At 34.1% G+C, this 27,661-nt stretch overlaps 2 protein-coding genes across 2 annotated transcripts in view; both read left to right on the forward strand.

The window, feature by feature from the left end:
* Nucleotides 1-27,661, forward strand: part of LOC129747972 (phospholipase A1) — a 130,856-nt gene that overhangs the window by 19,575 nt on the left and 83,620 nt on the right. The window contains exon 2 of the mRNA XM_055742418.1: nt 27,289-27,652. Coding sequence (XP_055598393.1) covers nt 27,598-27,652 — 55 coding nt within the window. The 5' untranslated portion in view covers nt 27,289-27,597. The remainder of the gene's footprint in view (nt 1-27,288; nt 27,653-27,661) is intronic.
* On the forward strand, nt 3,736-4,795 carry LOC129747973 (ladderlectin-like). The gene has a single exon (XM_055742419.1). The coding sequence runs from the start codon at nt 3,738-3,740 to the stop codon at nt 4,266-4,268; it is 531 nt and encodes a 176-aa protein (XP_055598394.1). The 5' UTR covers nt 3,736-3,737; the 3' UTR covers nt 4,269-4,795.

Genomic DNA, 27,661 nt, shown 5'->3' on the forward strand with positions numbered 1-27,661 from the left:
AAAAAAAAAAGAAAATCGTTGGGGTTTGGTATTTTATATGTAGAAAATATGTTCCAAATTTGAAAAGAATCGGTGAAGTAGTTTTCAAATGACGATGTCCACTGACTTTAAAAATGTGCTTTCGAGAAAAACGCGTTTGAATTTTCTGCTCTGTTCTGCTGCAGTATTGGATAAGAGGAGATAAGGGCCTATAATTTCTACAGTTTTGCCTCGATTGACTTGAAAATTTGACACAACATTCTTGAAATGTTTTACAATAAGAAAATAAAAAAAAATAGAAATAGATTTTTTGAAAGTGTTATACCCTACTCCCCCCTTAAGGGTTTGATACAGAAATCTAAAGAAGTAGTGTAGAGTTTAGATATCTCCAATCGAAATAAAGTTCAAGTTTACACCAAGTAGAGTCATGAAAAATTAATTTAGCATATTATCAAATGAATAAAATTAAAAATTAGAAACCAATCAAAATTAATAATATATTCTTAAAACAACGAACAACTTATAAAAAATCTTTTAGAGGAATCTACGTTATCTGACTTAAAGCTCTTAGAAAAGAAAGTCTGTTTTGTAAAAATTAATAGATTATCGAATAAATGCTTGTTGGTACATTCTTTGGTTAATTTTAATACGGAACGGTCACCATGCAAAAATTATTCAGCATATTTAGAAAAAAAAAACAAAAAAACAATCTGAATTTATTCATAGAACTCTTCTTAATACACAAATTGTTAAACAAGCTACCGTTAATAAACAATATCTCAAACAATTGCTGTGGACAATAATCAAGTATACAATCCAAATAGTGTATAGATAAGTATCATGAGGTCTGCTTACTTTATAAAATTAAAATTCAAATGATCCAATCGTACAAAATTCAAAATTTATTTAAAAATAGGGAATATTAAAAATAGGGCTAGTAGTGTTATAGGTATAGTTCTAAAAAGTTGAGGTTTACTAAAAGCAAAAGCTATAAAACATGTACTCGACTTAAACCGATACATTTTCCTGAATCCGAAATTTAATATTCAGGTGATTATATCTTATTTATATTATTGATTACCATTAGAGTCATTTAAATTTTAGCATTGTAACTTCCTTTGTAGCTACTCAATAGAAAGATCATTTTCACATCTTCTTCTCTTTTATGCTGACTGTTTTCCTCAGTCAGCGGGAGATTATCATTTTCACAACCTTCCATCTATGCATTGTTCATTGATTAATTTTACAAACAACTTACCAGATCAGTTCTGTAACTTACGCCTCAGTTGGTGAGTTCTTCCTTCGATCCATCACAGTTTCTGGTGAATCATTGCCTCCTACTTAAGCTCAAAGATCAATTAAATGTATTATATTTAGTGTAGATGGTAGATCAAATAGTTATGGTTGATTTCACTTTGTTTTGGTTTAGGTTTCTTTAAATGGGAGCAAAGACACCGTTTTTCAAAGACGGTCAAAGTACTAAGCATAATGATAAGATTTTCTGGTTTAACTTTATAAACATAATGTTGTAGGGTAAGAACACTATATATTGAACACCATCTTTGGGATTCAACACATTTGTGGCCAATAAATAATAACGAAAGGTTTTTCTGATAAAATTTTGATAGCGTAGCTTAAGCTTATTTCTCAGCTTAAAATCGATATATTTTTTACGCGGAAATATGTTTTGAAACTATCATTTAAGCCTTTTTATTCAAAATTACTTTTGTCCCAACGATTGAACACAATGTTTCAAATATTGAACAGGCAATGTTCTAATTATTGAACACGTAAACATTGAATATCATTGTATATATTCAGGGGTATTTAGCTTGATAGTATGCCTTGCAAGGGCGATTTTGGTTGAGCTAGCAACCAAGAAACAGTTTGTTTATATTTCCAAACACCAACCGATGTTTGTTCAATAACTGGTGCATGCATATCTTTACGAAGCGAGTACTGCAAGATTGAACGTTCAATAATTGAAACATTGGCGTTTTCTGTGATCCAATGATTGAACACTTTAATTTGTGAAATTTTAAGAAAATAAGGATAATGAAGGCTGCCACTCTTCCAGAAATCATTCAAAAAGACTAAGTTGAAAACACTCATATCATTATCTTAGACGTTTATTTGTCTTTTATCCAATTTTTCTCCCATTTAAAAATAGGCTGTTTTCTTCATCCAGTCGAAAAACAAAGCCAAAATTGGAACACATATTTTAGTTTCAAGGATTGTGGCTTTAAGAGTCCGAGATTCTTGATAAAAATTTGAACAGAGGTAGAAAATGCTTCAACAGTGGCCCAACGAATTTTGACTCATTATTCTACTGTATATTATTGTTTTAATTGGTAAATGTTTTACTTGTGTTCAATATCTGGTACCTGTTCAATAACTAGTGCTTCTACCCTATTACTATCACATTGAAATTGCCAATTAGACAATCATTTTGCGTAAACCCTAAAACTTGTAAAATTGACCCGTTTTGGGAACGTCCATGATCTGTCAAAAAATGGGTCATTTGGAAGGGTCAATATTACACATGTTTTTGAAAAAGCATGAGTACGCTTGAAAACGGGTAGTCTTTGATCATGTCAAAATTTCGTCAGTATTTCGAGAAGTGAAAGCGGTTCTTCTTCTTCTTTTTCTTCTTCTTTCACCAACATATCCAAAACGTGTAAGCATCCTGGAAAATGAAAAGACTTGCGTCCTTCATTTTTCTTTTCAACGTTATCTCTGCTACAAAAAACATGCATTGCAGACATAACTACGGCTAGGCCAATCATGTGGTAAATACCGCAAAAGATTCTGGAGCAATGCGAGGAATAAAGCGTGGAGTTCCCTACCCTACACTTCATATGGATTACTTATAAACCTACAGCATAATTTGGAAATAGCTACACTAATCTAATGACATTGTGTATTAGGAAAATGATACAAAAACAACGTTTAATATAATGGAAAAGGTTGGATCTCACCAAATAAGTCTTGAAAGTTTTCGACTAGAAACCTCTTCCTCTAGTTCGTACCAGCTGACTTTAAATTAATTTAATAAAAAAAATAAAAAAAATGGACGAAATCAAAAACGCGTGCGTTGTCCAAAAGTCATGGCTTACTCCTGCTTTCGAGAAGTGAAAACGGTTGAAGAAACAAATGAGGCGGCGCGATAGATTGCAGTAAGTATTTCAATATCTGTAAAGTGGACAGATCATCATTGCAGCAAAAGCAAATTTCGTCTTCCAATAATTTTTAATTATTTTTATAGTTTTGTATTTAAACTTTGGAAAAAGTTACGCAAGTGTCTCGCTAAAGTCCTACTTGACCTGCATGATTGTCACAAAAAAAAACGATCAAATGTTCGTTTTAATACGATTGTAGACAATATTTAACAATTCAAATGACCATTTGTCAACAAACGTTATGAAGAACTAGAATTGGCTCTTTACTGAATGTGTTATCAACCTACTATAATATCTGAGAACAATGTAAAAATAAAAGAAATATAAAATAAGAAATATAAATTAATTTACAAATTTCTAAGATTTCGGTTTTTCACGTGAAAAAAAAACTGTGTAAACTGTGTAAAAAAAATTTGATAATTTTTCAATAAGTGAAGTATTGTTCTAGAGAAAAGTGTGTTCTCCCTACTGTTCAGAACTCTTATGTAACTAAAGCAAATGATGCATTCTTTTGATCTTCGATATGGAATCCGATATAAAATTTCAGGTTCTCATCTTCTGAGAGCCATTAAGTTGAAGATGTGTAAGAAGGTCTTACTTGTGCATCTGCTAGGCTTAATAGCATCGGTCGTCTCAACTGCTAACGATACACTCGAAGAGGAATACATAGATCTCCAGAATGAAACCTTTCCGGGACCCAGAGAGGGCTTATTCCTAACACTAAAATCGGAACTGGGACGTTTCGTTATTATCGATACGCTGCAGGAATTCTTCGCGGCCTGGCGCTTGTGCCAATCTCTAGGGCTTCGAATGGCTTCGGTAAACTCCGCAGACGACAGTCGCCAATTGCGGATATTGCTGGATAGATTCGGGAAATTCGACAGAGCCTGGCTGGCCGGCACCAATTTGGGCAGCTTAACGGGATGGGTCTGGATCACGACAAACAGGAAAATAACCTACTCCAATTGGCTTCCGGGAGAACCGAACAATGTCGGAGGAAACGAACGTTGTTTGGAAGTAAGCGGTCGATATCCGGAGCACTGGAACGATGCAAACTGTTTCGATCGACTGAATACGGTTATCTGTGAGAGGAATTACGATTTGTGTTGAGAATTCCTTCACCTTTATCGGAACCAGAAAAAAATTTAATGAAAAAAAAATACTTTACCTGTTCTCTGTCTTCAAAAATTACTGCTAAAAGACGTCAAAGGTTTTTCTTTTAATCTATTTCTCCCTATCAATGTGTTTTTTTAAATGACAACCTGTGTAGTTAAGTTCAGTGAACAGGTGAATTTGTTGTTTTTCCTTATTTATGGAATAAAAGCTATGGGATCATGAAATTTTGATTTGGTTCCAATTTTTTTTTTCACCATCAAAGGATAAATTCAGTTTTGGATTTTATTAAAATACTAAAATTTGATTGGGATCCGTATCAGTAGTGGTGTTTGAAAAAAAAGCATCGCCACAAAGTCCTACGTTTAATAATATTGACTCAATTTGATCTGGGGACGGGAGTGTGTATTGGATAAAAATATCATGAAATTGTTTTAAAGATTATTAATTAATTCAACCACTTTCGTTATTTTTTTGGATAATTTTGGAAAAAAATATCGAAATATATTTCCACTTTTAATGAGTTTTATATTTTTTTTTGTTGCTATATTTTTAAACAGCTATACATTTTTGATGAAACTCACCGGTTCGGTTCCGGCAAGTTTTACGGATTGGAACGATCCGACTGCAGACGATTTCTGGAACACCGTGTAGAACCAAAACACGGTTTGTTTCGGTTCTCCACATGTTCAATTTGCAATAAGGACAAAAACGAACGACCTTAGACTAATGCTTTCGAGTTGCAACTATGACATTCTGGTATTGACAGAATTATCTACAAACTACTCCATCTTCAGATGTGACCGGAGTGATTCCACGAGTCAATTATCCAGGGGTGGTGGAGAACTGATCGCCGTCAAGGAAGTCCATCAATGCACTGCAGTCTCCGTGGAGGATTGCGATCAACTCGAGCAGGCCATTGTCCGTTTTAAACTACTACACCGAGCAATCTACGTTGTTGGTATTTATGTCAGGCCTTTATCCAGTCCAGGTGTATACAATGCACACAGCAGTGCCATCCAAATTGTATGCGACAAATTATCGAACGTGGACATTCTTCTTGTGATGAGCGAACCTTCCACATCTAGGCTGGCACTTTGATGATGACGTAAACGGCTATTCACCCACGAATGCTTCAACAGAACAAGAAGTTGTGCTGACAGAATCAATTTCCGCTGTCAGGCTTGTTCAAATGAATTGCCTAAGAAATGCGAATGGCTGAATTCTCGATTCAGCCTACGTCAATAATCCGGATTACGTCGAGCTTATTGGTCCACCCGTACCACTTCTGAAGATTGGCGAACATCACAAGCCATTCATTCTACACTGTGACATGCAGTTTACTCTACCAGTCCACGACAACGTTAGGGAAAACGCTACTGGCTTTGACTTTAAAAGTTGTGATCTCGGCCTGTTGAATGATAAGCTTTCGACAATAGATTGGACACAAAACCTGAATTGCTCTTCTGTCGATGGAACAGTGGATGCATTCTATGATACATTGTACAACTTATTACACGAATTTGTACCACGTCACCGTAACACCACGTCCACCTTGGTGGACAAATGAGCTCCGTAACTTACGCAACAGACTCCGTAAAGCCCGCATTCGCTTTTTCAGTACCAAATCCGAAGAAAACAGCAATAGTCTACGAGTCATTGAAAGCGAATATAAAGATCTGCTTACATCGACTTATGTGGCGTATCTGGAAAAGCTGCAATCCATCCTAAAGGAGAATCCGTCGTCGTTTTGGACTTTCATCAGGACTCAAAAAACGTCAAAACGCATCCCGGGCAACGTGGAGTATAAAGGACGTGTAGCATGCACAGCTAAGGAAGGAGCCAATCTGTTTGCAGACTTCTTTAAAAGTGTATTTCGTACCGCCTCTCCTTCATCACATCCTGAAAGATTTCACTTCGTGCCAACATACGACGTGACCGTTCCGAACTTTCGTTTCTCTACCGTAGATGTATTCACAGCACTTAATAGTTTAGACCAGGCATGTCAAACTCGTTTAGGTGTGCGGGCCGCATTGCAAAATTTTTATGACGTAGAGGGCCGCAGCCAAAATCAGTTAAATCGGTACATTCAGCTTTAGTTTTTTTTGCAGTAATATTTTTCATAAAAATCAGTGGTGTTTTTTTTGTGACAATTTAAAACGGGCTACGCGGGCCGCATGCACCCCCAGTTTGACATGCCTGGTTTAGACACTACCAAAGGTCCTGGAGTTGATGCACTAACACCATTTTTCGTGAAAGGTTGTGCGGAAGCGTTGGCTGCACCAATTTCACTAATTTTCAACCGTTTGTTAGCTGAGGGTACGTTCCCGTCAGCATGGAAGGCTGCTAAGATGGTACCAATTCATAAGGCAGGAAGTATCCAACTTGTTGGAAACTATCGTGGAATTTCGATACTTTGTGTTCTCGGAAAGGTATTTGAAACGCTCGTCCATCGGTTTTTGAGCAACGCTGCAAAACCATTCATCAGCGAATTTCAACATGGCTTCGTTGAGCGACGTTAAACAACGACAAATCTAATGGACTATACTAACACGCTGTTCCCTGCAGTTGAATCTCGTCGCCAGATAGACTCCATATATATATATATATATATATATATATATATATATATATATATATATATATATATATATATATATATATATATATATATATATATATATATATATATATATATATATATATATATATATATATATATATATATATATATATATATATATATATATATATATATATATATATATATATATATATATATATATATATATATATATATATATATATATATATATATATATATATATATATATATATATATATATATATATATAGATTTTTCAAAAGCGTTCGATCTAGTTCCACAAACCTTTGTAATCGACAAACTCTTACATCTGGGCTTTCCGAGGTGGATAGTTGAATGGTTGAATTCGTACCTGTCAGACCGCAAAGCATTCGTTCAAGTGAATCACGACGCCTCAGCGCTATTCAACATCAGGGGTTCGTCAAGGGAGCGTGCTCGGTCCGCTAATTTTCATCCTATACATCAACGACCTCGCATACCGATTAAAATCTGGGAAATTATTCTTCGCGGACGATCTCAAAATCTTCCGAATAATAGCTTCCATCGTAGATTGTACTGCCTTGCAAAATGATATCGATCGGCTCCTGATGTGGTGTGATGAAAACGGAATGGCCGTTAACATCAAGAAATCTAAAGTAGTTTCATTTATTCGGTGTCTGACTACTATCAAATTTAGCTAGGCAATTGGTTCGACTGTCCTTAAGCGGGTTAGTTCTATTCGTGACTTAGGTGTGGTAGTTGATAGCAAAGATAAGATTAAACGAACATTTTTCGCTAACTGCAGCCAAAGCATTTTCTGTCCTGGGCTTCATGCGTCGCAACGCAGCATTTATCACTGACGATTATGCTCTCAAATCTTTATACTGCTCATTGGTGCGTAGTGTACTTGAGTACGCAGCGCCAGTTTAAGCACCGTATCACGTCACATATGCCCTCAAACTAGAACGAGTCCAAAAATACTTTATCCGATTCGCCTTTCGTCAGCTTCCTTGGACTAATCCTGCTGAGCTGCCGCCGTATCCTTCACGCTGCTTGTTAGTTGGCTTAGAAATGCTTTCGGCTAGACGTACTGAAAAATCAACATCATTTTTGGTTCTTCTGTCGAATCGAGCTTGCTAATGGTTTTTGTGCCAATTTATAAACTCTCTGAAAGAAATTTCTCGTTGAATAACTTCGTTGAAGATCGTAAATTCGTATCTTATTAGACAAAAAAGTTATTAGCTGTTTAACAGCGGTATCATACAGTTACCGCCGGTATGTCATTTGGTATAGAAAAACAGTAAATTCGATTGACATTACTGCTGGTGCCTCGCGAAGTACCCAGCAGTGATGTAGATTGAATTTATTGTTTTTCAATGCCAAAAGACATGCCCCCATACAGAACCTAATAACTCTTTTGTCGAATTAGACACGAAGTTACGATCTTTACCAAAGTTGTTCAGCGAAAAATTTATAAATTGTCACAAAAACAATAAGCATGAGATGAGTTTTGAACCAAAACGAAGCTTTTTAGACCCTAGGGTTTGAGACAAAGCAAATTTTTTCGCATGTTTTTCAACATCAATTTTCATCTTATATAGTCCCTGAAATTTCAACTTACACAGTTGGATTCAATTCTCTACAAATAAACACAAGAAAAATTATCGTAACGAACTTCTTTATGTAACAAAGAGGATTTTTGGTTATCTGAAAATTTGAGCCGGGTGGTCTTAAGATTTTTCCCAATACCTAAAATTTCGTTTATTTTTGCAAGTTACATAATTATTTTTGAGATTTTTACAATTTTATTTTGGTGTGAATAACAATTATATAGCCAAACAAGTGAATTAAGCAGTTTAGCAAAAACAAATGAAGTCAATATTCCTACGAACCTGAGCGTCGTTAAGTGACCCAGTAGACGTTGAGTGTTAATGAGTTGAAATTTGGCATGGGAACTTCTGCAAACAAGAACGATTTCAAACCCCAAGGTTTTGATTCTAAAACATATCCCTTACTTGTATTTAAGCTTTTTTTTAATTTTCTTATATCATGCTATTTTTGGATTTCAAATGCATTCCCCATTTAAACCATTCTGTTTCGATTATAAATAGTCAAGGTCGAAGTCTATCCAATCGGAATGCACTTCAAGATCAACAAATCATCATCACATCATTCACGAAAATTCTAAATCTAGTTCGTCGACATTGAACGGCCGAAGGTTGCTCTCGCGTACCTACCTAAGTATTTACCTCCACTTATCAATCAAATCGCGAATTGGTAAATGCCCGTCCAGTGCTGCTGCTGCTGTTGATTGCATGCACGTCATTCGTTTGTCAAAATTTTCGGAATAAAAATCGAATCGTGGAACATTCCAAACGTACCGGTGACTGAAACAAAACAAAAATATAAATGCCTTTTCCTACTGCTGGGCGTGAAACTAATCGAATGACGAAAATCGGAACGGAGAAAATAGATTTTCCAATTTCAAGTACCCCTACCTACTAGCGAAAGCCTAACCATGAACTGTTCGCGAATCCCCTTGACATGGGCGTGAACTTTTGCCCCTCTGATAGCTGTTGTGTACTAATAATAATTGTTCCGGGGACAAGCAAAAATTCAGACCGAGGCAACGATAAAAAACACCTAAATTTTGAGCACAAGTTTACCCGTGGCAGAAAAACAAAACAAAAAATTGTAATCATTCGAAACCGCTGTCAAAGCCCACAGCAGTGCTGATGAGAGCGATACAGTAAAATTTCCCGGCGCCCATCCAGTGTCGATTCTAAATGGGGCTTTTTCACGGTGGCTGAATTTTGATATTTTTTGAATTCAATAGCAACGCTTTCCGGCATCTAGCAAAACTTGAGTTTGCGTGATTTGATTGTGAATTTCAACAGTTGGAAACGTTTGGAAGAAAAACATTTGATAGAGAAATTTTAATGAATCTGAAGACAAAGCTTTGAAAGGCTAAGCTTAGTTCATTTAGTAATGGAACACTTTCTTTTGTTGATTGGTAGTCTCCTTGTTATCGGACGTACAAAGTTTGGACAGTATTTTGTTGCCTGTAAAAAGTACTATCCGACCTATCTTTTCAAATGTCAAAGTTCAAGCGTTTTCGTGAAATTAAAAATGCAAGAGAAAAAGAAAAAAATATTTTGCACAGTTTCATTCGAAATGCATCATTATCAAATCGATAGCTGACAAAACCGTTGTTTGTATTTGTATTTGTTTTATTAATAATCATGTAACTTAAGATACAAATCTTTTGAATTGTTACAATTTGAATTTCGTTAGCTTATACTCACTAACAAGTTGTATTGGTAAAACTATGGAACGCATGGTCAACCGAAGACTTGTTCAGTGGATCGAAGACCGAAATCTATGGAGCCACAACCAATACGCGTTCAGAAAAGGAAGGGGTGTAGAACAATATTTAACAGAGCTGGAGGCTGCTTTAGACAATCCCTTCGAAAAAAAGCAACACTCTGAGTTGGCCTTACTAGATCTCAGCAAAGCATATGATACTGCTCAAAAAGCACCCATTCTCGCTACTTTAGCTAGATGGGGAATTAGTGGAAATCCATATAATTTCCTCCAAGACTTCCTAACAAACAGATCGTTCAAAGTAAAGCTTAGTTCTTTTAGAAATGGGACAGTTACGAATGCCTGTATCTAAAAAACCATTCGTTTGAACGAAATACTTTCTATGAAGAAAAAGAAGGTAATGTTATGATCTTTCATGAAAAAATTTGAAAAAAAATATTTACCGTTTTTTGTTAAAGAAATTTCTACTTTATTCTTGGTATCTCCCATTGACCGGCGCACACTTTTTTCAGCCATGGTATTGATCAGTTTCTCCAACTTATACTTCGTAAAATCTATATTTTAGGTGGCTTCACCCTCCTTCTTCAATTTCTGATACTTTTTGGTCCAATACTTCTCTGGAAACTGGAAACTAGAAGCATTTTAGTGGATACAGTTGTTTCGAAATGAACAAATTTAATTATTTTTGACCATATTTTTGAACGTTTTTTTTCGGTACCGGTTTTACAGCTTAAGAGCTTTGGAACTATCAAAAAATGGTTGTTTGAGGTTGGATTTCAATGAGTCATCACTAGGCAACACTTTCAGCTTATCGGAGAAAATTGTTTTGGACATTTCAGCGATCTACCCTTACTTTTTCGTTTATTGAAAATTAAAAATGCTGGTATGAGACTTGACTTCCTTGATGATCCTTAACCGTTGTTACCGATCATTTGCTTCTCTCCAATGCTAGATTTAAACTTTATGGACATTATTGACAGTGTTTGCATACTTATCCACCACAAAAACTCAGTAATTCTTTGAATAATCAACGTTTTTGTCAGCTATCAATTTGATAATGACGTATTTTCAAGAAAACTGTGCAAAATTATTTTTTTCTTTTTCTCTTGCATCGTACATATCTCAAAAACGCGTAAATTTTAAATTTTGAAAAAAATAGGTCGAATAGTACTTTTTACAGGCAACAAAATGCTGTCAAAATTTTCAATATCCAATAACTAGTATACGAGCTATTAGCAAATGAAAGTGTCCCATTTCTAAAAGAACTAAGCTTTACTGGTTGGTGGAACTTTATCCCAATTGAAATCCATAGAAAATGGAGTTCCGCAAGGATCAGTTCTTGCTGTATCACTATTCTTAATTGCCATGGAGCCGTTATTCGAAAGAATCCCCCGTGGAGTGCAAACATTCGTTTATGCTGACGACATAGTGTTACCTGTTTCAGGGGCACAAGTGAAAAGTGTTAGAAAAAAATTGCAGAACGCTGTGACAAAAGTGATCGAATGGGCTGACGGGATAAATTTCACAATTTCTTCGGAAAAGTCTAGCATACTTCATATTTGTAAGAGAAGAAAGCACAAAACGGTCCCACAAATAACTATTAATGGGAAAAACGTCCCTGAAGTAAAAAAAGCGCGCATCCTCGGTACAACGTTCATAAAAACCTTAAACTTTTCGTCCCAAATTTTCGAAACCAAAGCAGCACTAGAGTCTCGCCTAAACCTCTTACGTGCAATAGGCGGTCGACCATATGGAGGTCAAAGAACATGCCTACTGAACATGTTCAAGAGTATAGGTGAATCAAAAATATTTTACGCAATTAACACTTTAGGGAGAAAAGGCATCAATTCGCTAAAACCACTTATGCCCAACTATAATTCCGGTATACGCATCGCTGCTGGCGCTTTGCGGAGCAGTCCAATATTATCCCTTCATGCAGAAAGCGGAACTCTACCGTGGATTTACCGATTAATAGAGCGCATGACAACATCCACCATTCGCACTCTCGAAAAACCACATGCTACAATCACTCCGGCCTCACAAAGATCACTTCAAGCATTCCAATCACTAACTGGAAAAGATATTCCCAATGTTTGTAAATCCAGATCAGTTTGCACTCGACCATGGAATTCCAAAACTCCCGATGTAGACTGGTCGATCAAAAAAAGTTTTAAAGTAGGAGAAAGTAACCAAAAGGCAGTCCAATTGTTCAAAAACCACCTTCAACAACGCTATTCAAATCATATCCAGATTTACACCGATGGTTCAGTTGCTAACAAACGGGTTGGATTTGGCATATCAAGTGGTAATCGAGAAATCTGCTATCAACTACCAGAAGAGTGTACTATTTTTTCGGCGGAAGCTATGGCGATATTATTCGCACTTAAAACGATTGCCCACAAATCAAGATATTCGGTAGTCATTTTTTCTGATTCAGCTAGCGTTTTGGAGGCAGTGGAGTCTGGAAAATCTCTTCATCCATGGGTGCAAGAGATTGAAGAAAATCTCCACAAACTTAAAGGAACCTTGTGTTGGATCCCGGGTCATGTAGGTATCGATGGAAATAGCAAAGCTGACGAATTAGCTGAAAAAGGTAGAAGCGGTCCGAAAATGTCAACTGAGACTCCAGCACCCGACATCATCACATGGATAAGATCGGAGATAAGGCTTAAATGGGAAGATGATTGGCTAGGTAACCGGCAACTTTTCTTGAGAAGAATCAAATCTACCACTTTACGCTGGAGAGATAGAAACATCCCCCTAGAACAACGTGCTCTGACTAGACTCCGAATTGGACACACCATGCTCACACATTCTGAGCTCTTCACGAAAGGGATAACCACGTGCAACACCTGCAATCAACCACTTACAGTTGCGCATATTATTGGAGAATGCAGATTATATGGGACAGAACGACAGAACTGTGGAATTGGTCATGACGTATCGAGGGCGTTGGACGTGCTCAACGAGGACAACCTACTACAATTTTTAAGAAGTACCAAAATCATCCAAAAACTCTAGACATAAGTTAAAAATGTAAACTTTTCTAAAGAGGACGAATGACCAAGTTGGTTAAAATCCTCTATAAATAAAAAATATAGAATAGAATAGAATATACTCGTTCCTTACGACTTTCATATTTGTTTTAACAATATTTGCAGAAAACCTATCCTATGTTGTGAACCTCGTCAGCAAACGCCTCTTAAAACTAGATCTCGTATGAGCAGATTTGATAAAATATGGGAGATTATTCCATTTTCTAATACCTCTGATAAAGAAAGAACTATTATAATAAGCAGAGCTATGATGTGGGATAAGAACGGTACAAGAAGTGAACGCAAATAATCTGGTTTTCCAGTTTAATAAATTCTGTGAATCATTTCACAAGCACGAATTTCATACAATTCTTCGAACCGACATCCAATTAAGTTTGACTGAAGATGCGAAACATGACTAATTCTCGGAAGTCTATAGACATATCTAACGCACGCATTTAATGCAATTCGCAATCGATTTACTGATTGAGCCTGAGCATTCAGTATAAAAAAAGAACAATAAAGGAATAACGGATAAACATATGCTTTAAAAAGTTTTAATTTTGTACATGAATCAAAAAATCAGGTGGATGAATTCAGCTTTTTAAGTGTACCATAAATTTTGCCACACTGAATAGACACGTGCTTTTTCCAGTTGAGTTCATTATCGAATGTAACTCCTAGATTTTCAGCATGTTGCACAAATCTTATTGTTTCCTGATTTATAAGCAAGAGTGGCGGCTCTAAGAGGTTTTTGCGTGTGCAGAAAAGCATTGCTTTTGATTTAGCTGGATTAATAGGGAGAAGGTTGTGAACTGATATTCTGAAGATCAACGTTAATTTCATGACTCATTTCTGAAAAAGAAAATAAGTTTTCTTTACATATGTAGATCTGACATCGTCAGCAAATATTTGAATTTTACAGTGCTGTATAATCTCGGGCAAATCATTAAAAAATAGTGAAAACAGAAGAGGGCCTAGAATTGATCCCTGGGGAACACCAGATTTAATAGGAATAAAATTTGAAAATTTTTCTTCGTAATATACGGTTTGAGTGCGATTTTTTAAATATGAGAGAATCATTAGAGCTGCTTGTTTGCTAAAATTGAATTGATTCACAAGTTTTTGTATTAACTTCACATGAGAAACTCTGTCAAATGCTTTAGCAAAATCGATAAAAACTAAAATAGACACTCCTTTTTTGTCTAAAGCTAGCGAAATATCATTATGAACTTTCATGAGCACTGTTTCTGTGCTGTGTAACGATCTAAATCCGGATTGAAAAATGGTGAGCAGGTTATTGCTATTGACATATTCTGTAATTTGTAATTTAACAAGTTTTTCAAATACTTAAGAAATTGAAGGTAAAATACTAATTGGCCGAAAATTTGTTATTTCGTTGTTATTGGGCTTCTTTGCGATTGGAATAACTTTAACCTTTTTCCACTGAAAGGGAAATTTCGAAGTAGTGATAATTGTAGCGAATAAATGAGAAAGTAAAGATAGTATTTGAGGTAGAATTAAACGGATCAGCTTTAGAGAAATATCGTCAAGACCAATAGCGTCTGATTTTATAGAAAATATAGCATTCACAATTTCGTAGCTTTCACTAATTCTGAAATGAAAACCTCCCGCATTACTGGGCACTATAATTTCAGAATCGCAGCTTTGTGAAAAATTAGAAGAGAAGTATTCATTAATCTCGGAAACAGAATAGTTCAATGTGGGTGTATCCACTTGATGTTTATTAAGTCCAACCCTTTTGAGATTATTCCAAAATTTTACAGGAGCTAAATTTTTAACAAAAAGTTTTTTGTCGCGGTTTAGTTTAGCTTTATGAATCAGACTCGTTACCTTGTTTCGTAATAATTTATAGAGAATTTTATTTTCTATGGTTTTTGATCTCTTCCAAGCTCTGTAGGCCAAATTTCTGTTTATCATGGCTAACTGGATCTCACTATTGAACCAAGAATTTTCTTTATATTTTCTGAACTTTAGGGGAAAATACCTTTCTTGTAAATCTGTCAAAAAGTCGTTTAAAATTTGTACCAGCATATCGGAATCATTAATACTGTAAAATGAATCAAACGTGAAATCAGAAACATGATTAAAGAGTTCTGCAGCATTATAATTTATGTAGTCCCGAAACCAGTATCCATGAGGTTTTAAACTTGGTGAGAAATTTAAGGAGGTGAATATCAAATCATGATTTGAAACACCAGGCAAAGAAATTTGATTGAATCTAAAGATGAACTCTGGAGAATCAGTAATCAAAATATCCAGGAGTGAATGACCATGGTTGTAAAAGTACGTTGGTTCAAAATTCACATGATCCATTGATAGGCTGATTAGAGTTTCTTTAAAATTCTGAATTCTTCTCGTATTTTTTAGTAAATCCATATTAAAGTCGCCAATAAAAAATGAATGGTTAAAATTCATTGCAAACTGTTGGTAGTGAGTCGCAAGCAAATTTGAGCAGTCAGTGCCAGGGGGATTGTAGTACAATCCAAATAGTATTTTGTTAGAATTGGAAATTAGCTCAAATAAAAGATACTCAGTTCTTTCAAAATCGAGTGAATGCTCCAAATTTACAGATCTAGCTAATACCATGATGTTTAGATTACTTTTGACATAAGCACAAACTCCGCCACCATGCCTGTTCCTATCATTACGAATTAATTTATAACCATTAAACGATACAATCGAATCATGAATTGAAGCATCAAGCCAGGTTTCGCTCATCAAAATTATATCAGCTTTGTTCCCAACAAATTCAAAAACTTTATTCAAAAACTTTCTGTTCGTGAAAAGTGGAAAAGTATGCAAGCACTGTCAAAAATGTCCACAAAGATCTTTGGATGCGTTGAGGTGGAGCACATGATCGGCAACTACGATTAAGAGTTATCAGGGAAGTCAAGGCTCATACCAGAATTTAAAATTTTTGATAAGCGAAAAACTAAGTGTAAAGCATAGTTCATCTTAAATGTGGACGCATTGAATAGGATCTATCTCGTTATTTATGAAGCAGTTGTGGAATTTTGATCAATACCATTCCAAATGCAAAGAATTCTCTCTCGATTTCAATCCCTTGAGTAATTCATTTTCAAAAGTTACGTCACATGCAAACTTCGAACACAATTGTACCGAATAATTTTTTTATAACTGTCCCTCAAATACACAAAGATGGTAAAACGATTATAATCCAAACAAAAAATAAAATAAATAAATAATGGATTTTGGAGGCATTATTTGAAAGTAAAACTATTTGAGTATTGAGTAAATACTTCAATAAGCAAGCTTATTCTTTTTGACCACAAGCATAACAATTTTAGGCATTGTTGAAAATGAATCAAATATTCAGAAATAAGAGTAACAAAAAAGGTTTACTGTTAAAATAAGGATAATTTTTTACTTTTTTAAACTCAAATAAAATTTAAGATTTTATTTTGACCCCTTTTTTTGAGGATCTGCAATATAAATAATGTTGGATGTTAAACAAAATTCCCAGTTGAACTTCACCTGATGCTTATAAAAAAGTTATTTTATCAACAAATAAAATCAATATTGATTTTATAATTCATAAATTCACCCATGTGATTTTTTTTTCAAAAATCAAATGAATCCAGTCTTTTTCTCCATTTTTGATTTTCGGAAGGTTCGTATTTCTAAACTGACACTCATTGCATTTGAAAATTCAATTTTCATTCAAGAATCAAAGTTATGAAACTGCGATCTCCTTCAATTTGAATCATAAATGAAATTTTCATATTGATGTTTTTATCTTGATTATAAAACTTAAATCCGGGCTGAATCTGAATACGAATTTTAAATTTTAAATTCGTGTTAGAATCAGAATTTGGATTCAGGTTTTGAATTTGGGCTCGAAATGCAGACTAAATTCAAATCTGAATTCAAATTCCAGATAAGAATTCCTATAAATTTAAAACCGAAAACCGAAATATGATCAGAGCCCTCAACCAGAAATCTCTTATTTGATTCTGAATTCAAGGGTTTCATTAAAAAAAATCAATTATTTAATTAAAATGGAACCTGTAAACTTGAACGAAAATTTCGAATTATGAAATTGTTTTCGATATTTCAATTCTGGACTTATAAAACTTTCTTATGTTTAAATTCTGCATATGAATTGAGGATAAAATATTCAAGTCTTATACTTAAAAATGGTTTAAATTTTAATATTTTCTTTTCATATTCCGAAATGATGATTCACTAATATGAAAAAAACAATTTTCTTTTAATTTGATATGCATAAACAAGATCAGGATTCTATCCCAATGATGATCCAATCTGAAAATCAAGAACAATGAACTGGACACTTTCTGAAATTTATACAGGATGTATCCGGGCCGGGCAAATCTGGGCTATTTTATGTTAAAACCTTGCATAAACCAGGCATATTTTTCCATTATTATCAACAGAAATTCGGTCAATATTCGGGCAATTTTCGGAATTATTTCATTAAAATCATGAAGAAAACATTTGAAATACTTAATTTTTTTTGTATCAAGATAGATTTTGCAGATCCTTAAATATTATTCTAAATCGGATGATTAGATTAGCCGATTTAGAATCATATTTTAGGCTTCCAAAAATTCGTTCTTGTTTGTTGAATCTGAACACTGCAGTTTGATTCGAATTACGATGAAAAAGGCTTCATAAATGGGCTAACTTTTTTAAGGGTGGTATTTATAACGGTTAATGCTGCGTCAATATGTTCGACTGCCCCGACTCTTTAACAATGATGAATACCATCCTTAAAAAAGTTAGCCCATTTTTGGAGCCTAATAACTTTTTTTAAATCTTAATTCAAATCAAACTGCAGTCTTGGGATGAAATATTTGTCTTAATTTGGGCTTTAAGAAAACCCGTTTTCAAAAGAAATCGGTCGAAGGAAACCAATGTTATTGATAAAATACTGGTTTTTCATGTTTCTCCCGAACAAAATGTTTCAAAATGCCGTACAAACTTCAGGCTCGTTGAGCCTCTTCCCATGAACCGATCTGGCCCAAATTTGGCATGAGATCTTGCCCTAGGCCTAGGATCAATTTTAGCCTGCAGCGCATAACATTTTACACGTTTTGAGTTTCCCATACACATTTGGGGCAGTCTACTGTGCACCCGAATACATTGCAACATGTTATTCGTGTTTCTATCTACTTCTTATATTTTGTCAAACTAAAACAAGCAACGTTTGCACCGATTTTGTCACCTCTGTTGACCCGATTTTGTCCCATATTTGATTGAACGTGAAAAATATAATGATTCAAACCATCTCCTTACGGGTTGATTGTTAATTGATATCGCGTTAATTGACATCATTCTTAGAAAACATTGCTATACATGAAGATATCAATAGTAATGGTGGGGATGACTTATGAAACACACAAAGAAAAGTTGGCCGATTTTTTAACAAGTGGTTTTAAATTTGCATTTGAACAAAAATAAAGTTGGAAAGTACAATCAAAAAAATACATACAATACAACAAAACATTGATATGATCAATAAGCTTTCTTTTTTCTTAATTGAGCTTTCTTCAAAGCAAGTTCCGTTGTACGCCGCAAGAGGATGACGTCATTTATTAGTTTTCATAATTCTTGGAGTATTACATGAATCATTTGAGGGCGATGCTCCTGACTCTGAGTCTAAAGTCATACTCAAACAAACATTTAATGATATTTTGGTGAATGAAGAGACTTAACCGATTATTTATCAACTAACAGCACACACACAAAAAAAACACCCAAAACTGTTTTAAATGACGCAGTTATAATGTTTTCTGATGAATTTCATTAGGTTTATTGAAAAATATGCTTTTTAAAAATTACCCGATTTGGTCAATGTTCCCAATTTGTCACCCAAAAATGCATCATGGGGATGACAAAATCGGGGATTCACTGTAGATGTAAAACGCTCAGTGTAGGCATGTGATGCTCCAAAGAATTGGATCAAAACGACTCAAAAACTAACAATGTTCACAGAGAATAAAAATGAATTCTGTAAATAAATTTGGAAAAAAGTGTAAATTTTTTTTTGTACAAGTTTTGCTTCCCATGAAACAAGAGGTTATAAAACTTTATCTAAAAAAATGATTTTTTTTTAAATATTTTGTTAAATTTTCAACTGGGTCGGTTTTAATAAAAAAATTTCCACTGCAGTTGACGACAAATTTAGTGATCCAATTCGATTTTCAGTGCACGTTTTAACTCAAACCCAATTGAAAGTTGTAAATTCTTATGATAATTTAGGAAGAAGAAGATCCAAATCTATAGTAAAACAAAGATCTTACCGAACAGCACCTTGAAAAGGGGGCCGATTTGTTAAAAATTCGGTGAGGGCATTTTAATCGGATATTAAAAGTGTAATAAAATATCAATTTATCATAAAACAACAATTTATAGCAGGTTTTCAGCAATTGATAATTAGAATCCATAATAAAAATAACGCGAAAAACAAATTTATTGGAATTAATAGCACGAAAGCTTGTATGCAAAAAATGTCATACTACATCATTGCACAAAACATTTAAATCAAGAAATGTTTGATCGAAAAATTAAATGCAATCATGAAAACAAAAGGTGAAATAACTCCTATCTTTCACAATTTGTTTTTTGGTCTTGTAATTTTTCGGATATTTAAATTTGTTTTAGAAATCTACATAAAATACTTTTAATTTTTATCGCACTTTGGTTTTTTTGGAAATTTCGAGGGGGGGGGGGGGGGGGGGGTGGAATAACAAAAGGAAATTGATATTTGTTCCAGCCTTATAAGATATCGATATCAAGAACACACTTCTGTAAGAAGAATTTACTTAATACTTCGCAGATCTCTTCAAAATCTATCAAAATATAGTCGATGGCGTTTAACGCCGCAAGGGCATTTTGGGCAGAACTAAGTTCAAGTTCAAGATTCATTAGTTTTAGTTTTAGTTTAGTTTTGAATATCTACTAACGCAGGGGTGAGCAACCCGCGGCCCGCGGGCCGCATGTGGCCCGCAAGACCCTTGTGTGCGGCCCGCGAAGCATTTTTTAAATTTTTATGCCTTAACTTTTTTCTACAATGAATAGTAAGGAAAAATTCAGATTGTTAACTTTTTCCTGGCATTTTAAGCGTTTATTATGTTCTGTTCAAGGCTTGAATGCAATGTTGTTTATTGGCATAACGTAATATTGGAGTGTTTTTTTATTCAGCAAACTTTTCGAACTCCTACCACTTTGAGAGCAAAATTCATTAGAGTGAGTCGGAAGAACAGCCAAAAATCGGAACCTACACATGATCGATTGAATTTCGAAGCCGGTTTGGTGAAGTCATTACCTATTTTCATTTCAAGCAAAAATATAAAGTTGAATGATAATAAATATGCTCCTCAGATTTTTTTCAAATTATTCTATCCAATTCGGCTAAACGTCTTGTTCTGTTAGCATTCAAATACTGGAAAAAAATTAAACCAAAAAAATTGTGATATATTTTTTATTTCTGAATATTAACGAAAATTACGAAAGCCTGGGTGAACGATTTAAGATTGTTTATCAACATGAATCAACCTACAAAAATTATAAGTTCTTGATAAAAAAAATTGATATCTGAAATTCTGTGATTTCACCCAAAATATCTTTGACGATTATCTGTGATGCTTTTTCAGAAATTTGATAGTAAATGTATCACAAACATCGATAAATTAAGTTATTTCACTTATAATTCGCAATCCACATTACCAGAGTCAAAATATAGCTTTAGAAATCCTATCCCAATGATATCTAAATCAGATTATAAACGATAAAAATGTGGACAAAAATTCTTAAATCAAGAATGTAGTTTTGAAGATAGTTGCTTAAAAATACGTAAAATTTAACATTTTTCTGTAATTTCGACAACCTTGCTCAACATCTGAATGCAATGATCCAATACTAAACTTAAATTTAAACAAACGAGTTTTTTAATGTTTGTAGGAAAAAAATCTAGGCTTTGAGGACAAGTTTTAATGGTGGGAAAAAAATCACAGAAAGTCAAATAGGGATTCAACATCAACATCATTTCTTTAAAAATATCTTTATCACACTCTTAGTTATCACTGTGGAAAGCTCCAAAAGAGTTTTAAATGAAAGTGATGACGAATAGCATTATCGGTTCAAACAAGAATGTTGTAAGAACGAAAATTCGCCAAGAAGTACTATTCAAAAATTGCGAGAATTTAAAAATGACAAAGATTTAGCGAGGTACCTTTTCAATGTCGGGTATTTAAAAAGCCGTGTTGAATTACTGTTTTTGAACACGTGAATTCGTTTTATCTTTTCTTTTTCAGATTTGTTTCCGCCAAAAACTTGTAGTTATGAAAAATGATGTGAATTTCTGATAATTACCACAAAAAAAAAATTTTGAAGTCGACAAGTTTTCAAATTTGAATTGGCCCGTTGGTTCAAAAGGTTGCTCACCCCTGTACTAACGTTCTTGCAATTATCGCTCGTGAAGTTGATGAAAAAGAAAACTTTAAGTTTCAATAAGTTAGCTAGGAAACGTCGTTGAATGTTAAAATTTTGTACAAAACGTGTAATTTGAATGTCTCAACGAATGATTAGAATATGTTATTCATGTAAATCCTCAACTAACAAAAGTTAAGTTTAAAAAACTACTTAAAAAAAAACTTTTATGTAACTTTCAAAATATAAGCTCAATAACTCTGTTCTAAACATATATAAAGGTTTGTTGTTTTCAAAAAAATTTCATATTTTTGCGTATTCTACAACTTTGTAGAATGAAATAAAGCTGTATCTCTTAAAACAAAAACCCGATTTAATACACTTAACAGTGGATTGGAGCCTTTCTAACAGAGTTTAAATTATATTTGGAAATATATAAAATAATATAGAATATACATGATAGATTCCTTCCCTCTGAATCATATAAGTATGATTTCAGATATTCAAACACGAAAAATTCCAATCTCAATATAAAAAAATGATGCCTGATACGTTTTTTTGGGGAAAAGCGAACTGGTATGTAAGGAGCTCATTTTATGTATGGAAAGAATGGTATTTAAACAGTAGAATTTCCAAGATTTATAACACGCTGAAATGGTGCCGTGGTAGCAACCAGAACTATCACGTTGCTGGTCACGGTTCGAATCTTACTGTTTTTTTATGCTTTTTTTTACTGAATAAGTAAAACCAACTACAATATTGATGGATAGCCGTGACGCGTGCCCTAGCATGATACCTTTTTTAGAGCTCAACCATGCATAGAGGAAAAATTCCCACAAAAGGAGGGGAAAGTAATATGACTATTAAATGATTAATCTCATTCTGGAAACTAAATCTGAAATCTTATTCTGATTCTAAAGTTTGAATTTTGAGTTACAACACTTAGTCTAATATTTGAATATAAGTTCCAATTTCAAATTCCAGGTTGATCTTTAATCCAAATTCTTAATCAGAATTCTAAATCTGAATTCTCAATCTGAATTCTGAATTTGAACTCTGAACTTGAATTCTAAATCTGTATTCTGAATCTGAATTCTGAATCTGAATTCTGAATCTGAATTCTGAATCTGAGTTCTGAATCTGAATTCTGAATCTGAATTCTGAATCTGAATTCTGAATCTGAATTCTGAATCTGAATTCTGAATCTGAATTCTGAATCTGAATTCTGAATCTGAACTCTGAATCTGAATTCTGAATCTGAATTCTGAATCTGAATTCTGAATCTGAATTCTGAATCTGAATTCTGAATCTAAATTCTGAATCTGAATTCTGAATCTGAATTCTGAATCTGAATTCTGAATCTGAATTCTGAATCTGAATTCTGAATCTGAATTCTGAATCTGAATTCTGAATCTGAATTCTGAATCTGAATTCTGAATCTGAATTCTGAATCTGAATTCTGAATCTGAATTCTGAATCTGAATTCTGAATCTGAATTCTGAATCTGAATTCTGAATCTGAATTCTGAATCTGAATTCTGAATCTGAATTCTGAATCTGATTTCTGAATCTGAATTCTGAATCTGAATTCTGAATCTGAATTCTGAATCTGAATTCTGAATCTGAATTCTGAATCTGAATTCTGAATCTGAATTCTGAATCTGAATTCTGAATCTGAATTCTGAATCTGAATTCTGAATCTGAATTCTGAATCTGAATTCTGAATCTGAATTCTGAATCTGAATTCTGGATCTGAATTCTGAATCTGAATTCTGAATCTGAATTCTGAATTTGAATTCTGAATCTGAATTCTGAATCTGAATTCTGAATCTGAATTCTGAATCTGAATTCTGAATCTGAATTCTGAATCTGAATTCTGAATCTGAATTCTGAATCTGAATTCTGAATCTGAATTCTGAATCTGAATTCTGAATCTGAATTCTGAATCTGAATTCTGAATCTGAATTCTGAATCTGAATTCTGAATCTGAATTCTGAATCTGAATTCTGAATCTGAATTCTGAATTCTGAATCTGAATTCTGAATCTGAATTCTGAATCTGAATTCTGAATTCTGAATCTGAATTCTGAATCTGAATTCTGAATCTGAATTCTGAATCTGAATTCTTAATCTTGTAAATCTCATTTTGATTGTTTTGCATCACGCGGTTTTCAACATTGAAATTTCTTTCATCCAAAATTTTTTTTTATGATTTCGGATTTTACAACTTTTAATAGTATGGTTTTACCCCTAAAAGTATGCAGCAAACTTAATTTCAGAAAAATTGTGAATAAAAGTTTTCACAAAACAAAATCGTGTTTTCATGCGTAATGATTTTTAAGTCATCGCAAATTTATCAAAAACTGTGAAAATTGGTATTCTTGGAGAAACAATTCCAGAATTGAAAATTGATAAAGTGAGGAGAAATTTTACGGATGATGAAAAGAGCGAAAGAACATTTTTGCAAGGAAAATTTATTAACGTACACCATACTTTACCTCGCAACATCCAGCTTCATCAATTTTTAATTCTGATATTCTTTCTCCATGAATCTAAATTTTTCACCGATATGCCGAAAATAAATTTACAAAAATTCTGAATCTGAATTCTGAATCTGAATTCTGATTCTGAATTCTGAATCTGAAATCTGAATCTGAATTCTGAATCTGAATTCTGAATCTGAATTCTGAATCTGAATTCTGAATTTGAATTCTGAATCTGAATTCTGAATCTGAATTCTGAATCTGAATTCTGAATCTGAATTCTGAATCTGAATTCTGAATCTGAATTCTGAATCTGAATTCTGAATCTGAATTCTGAATCTGAATTCTGAATCTGAATTCTGAATCTGAATTCTGAATCTGAATTCTGAATCTGAATTCTGAATCTGAATTCTGAATTCTGAATCTGAATTCTGAATCTGAATTCTGAATCTGAATTCTGAATCTGAATTCTGAATCTGAATTCTGAATCTGAATTCTGAATCTGAATTCTGAATCTGAATTCTGAATCTGAATTCTGAATCTGAATTCTGAATCTGAATTCTTAATCTGAATTCTGAATCTGAATTCTGAATCTAAATTCTGAATCTGAATATGAGTTCTGAATCTGAATTTTGAATTCTGAATTTTGAATCCTGAATTCTGATTCCTAAACCTGTATCCTGAATTTGAAAACTGAATCTGAATTCTGCATCTGAAATTGAATCTAAATTATGTATGAGTATGTAGAAATGAAAAAAAAAACATAAATTCATTCTTCAACACGGGTAAAAAAAAACGAGGGTCATAAGATCTTCATATAAATTCCCCCCCAACGCAGTTTCCTGTACGGCTCTGCATTTTGTTGACACCCGGCATGGCTTTAGACACTATAATTTCATAAATGAAATTATAATGTCTATAGGCATGGCGGACTCTGAAGGAAACGCCCATCCGCCATTTGCTGCATTGAAAAGCAAGAAGTGTAAGATATAAACACTGTTGCCGTATTTGCCCCAGCAGACTGAGAAACTGCCCAGACCACGGTGCGTCTTAGTAATGCCTTTTACCTATTTGAGTTTGAGCCGCTCTTTATCAAGCGTGCCGATGGTTTATTGGATAGCGCTTGAAACTTTGAATCTGAAGGGTTTTGGTTCAAGTCTCGAGTTAATAAATATTATTTTTTTATTTTGATTATCTCCAATTTATAAATGATTGCTGGTGCTGCTGCTTCGAGGCGCCACTAGCAACTTTTTTATATGCCATAATAAGTATGATATGTATGTATTTGGTAAAGAAAACGGTTTCAACTATTTTGTTTTTTTCCCGTTTTTGAAAGGGTTGTGTAGAAAAAAAAATGCATTCTTTTGAGACTAAAATCATTTTAATTGTGCAGCCCAGTTTCGCAAAAACGTTCTAGACATTTTTAAAATGGCACATACAAATCCACGGACATCAACAGAACTCGTCGAGCTGAGTCGATAGGTACCTATAAAGGTATGTCTAAGACCCATAATTAATGATCTCTCAAATCGACCGATAACCAAACCTTTCTGTTAGAAAGGCAAAAAGATAGATTTTTCATTTTTATTTTCCAGAATAGACTTTTAATAAGTTTTTTGTTTACAAGCTATGAAGCATGTTTGAAGGAGAAAATCTTCTGAAGACTCTTTAGAGCTAAAATGAACGACAAAGGCGCTAGCAAAATAGTTCCACTTTTTGCTCTTTCGGACCACTGTGCAGTGGTGTGATAGGAAGGACAAAGGGGGCTACTTTACAACTTTTCGCATAACTTCAGAGCTTATTGAGGAAATGGTAAAAAATGTGTCATGGGGGGGCATTTGAATACGAGAAAAGGTAACATGCTTATTTGAGACTCCTTCCTCCTTCAATTGGGGATAAAGTTAGGGAAGAGGAATCCCTCGAGGCTCTCTTACAATTGTTTGGCAAAAACCAAGAACTTATCTAACAAATAGAACCGAATATTACATGGGAAATCATTTGTGAACGAGAAATGGTTCTTAGATCATTTGAAACACCACGCTTCTTCCAGGGGTACACAGGAAGAGGCGAAGGGGCTCCAATACAATTTTGTTGCTTTAACTGGAGAGGTAATTGACAAATATGTAGAATCAAATTGGACATGGGAAGGTATTTAAATACGAGACATGTTGCTATGGATGTTACAGACACTTCTACCTTGCAGTGTGAAAAGTGGAGGTCGTTGTATTTCTTAAGAACTTGTCAACCAGTGGAACCAAATTGGCTATGATAGGAGTTGTGATTACGAAAAAAATTGGATCCCTGCCACTGTTGCAGATCGGAAGGACAAAGGGAGGCTTCCATACAAGTTTTTTTTAACATAAATAGAGTTCTTATTAAGCATTAGATTCCATCTAATATGAGAGAGGTTGTTTGCGTACGAATAATTTGAGACCCTCACTTTAATTTTGGAAACTTTTAAAACAAATGGAGCAAAATGTGGGAAAAGGGTGAGGAATCCATACCAATAAAACATAATTAAAAAATTAATGTGAAGCTTATGAACGCGGAGCAAAAATTTAAAATGATTTAAAAAAATTTCATTTATTTTGAAAGGTGTAGCAAAGCACACTGGGTCAGATAGTATTTAAGTAATAATAATAATCCTTAAAATTCGAATTCATGCGGTCAGGATTGCGCATGGCACGTTTTCAAATGAACGAATCTAAAATCAAAAATCAAATTTCCATACAATAATCATTATTATAAACTAGTTGTTCGAATTGATATTTTACATGAAAAGTGTGGCTTTGTTTTGATAATTTATGAAATGGTTTAGCGGCCCTGATCTAATTGTCAAAACTCAACTAAAATTATACCGGTACTAGAAGTAGTAGCTCGTAACATCATTTTTAGTTTGGTATCACACATGACTAGAGCTATTTTTGGAACCATCTATATTTGAAACAAAGAATTTTATCTTTATGTATTCTGCCAGTCCAACTTTTCCAAGCTTCGAACAATTTTCAATTTGACTATGGAAAAACTGTCCACTTTCAATAAAGTCATCCGAGAGGCAATGCAACAACGTTCCAATTTGGTCCCGACTGAATGACTGCCCGCTATCAACACGCTTCGATCTTTTTTGAATTATGAATTTCTTCTCTTCTACTTTCAGTGGAAATTGAACCCGTTTGAATTGGTCGGACAGGAGTAAAAAGTGCCACCCAGAGTGGAAATTAATTTTCACTTGGGACTACCATCGGTGGAGTGTCGTGTCGTGTCGTGGGACGGTGTTCAGTTCACCCTCAAATCAATTAATGGCGACCTGTCGGCGTTAGGCGAGACCAGTTCCAGAGTGGTTTTTCTAGTGTTGGGGCGAAAGTGTTTTTCAACTATTGTCACAATAATAGAATCTAGAGTTCGGAAAGCTTCCCGGCCGATTGTGAAGTGCTAAATCGAGTGGTGAGCTGCGGATATTCGAAACATGGTTCTCAGCGAAAGTCAACTGGCACTATGCACCGTTTTTACACTTTATTTAGGTAAGTTTC

The sequence above is a fragment of the Uranotaenia lowii genome, chromosome 2 (assembly GCF_029784155.1).
Source record: "Uranotaenia lowii strain MFRU-FL chromosome 2, ASM2978415v1, whole genome shotgun sequence".
Lineage (NCBI taxonomy): Eukaryota > Metazoa > Arthropoda > Insecta > Diptera > Culicidae > Uranotaenia > Uranotaenia lowii.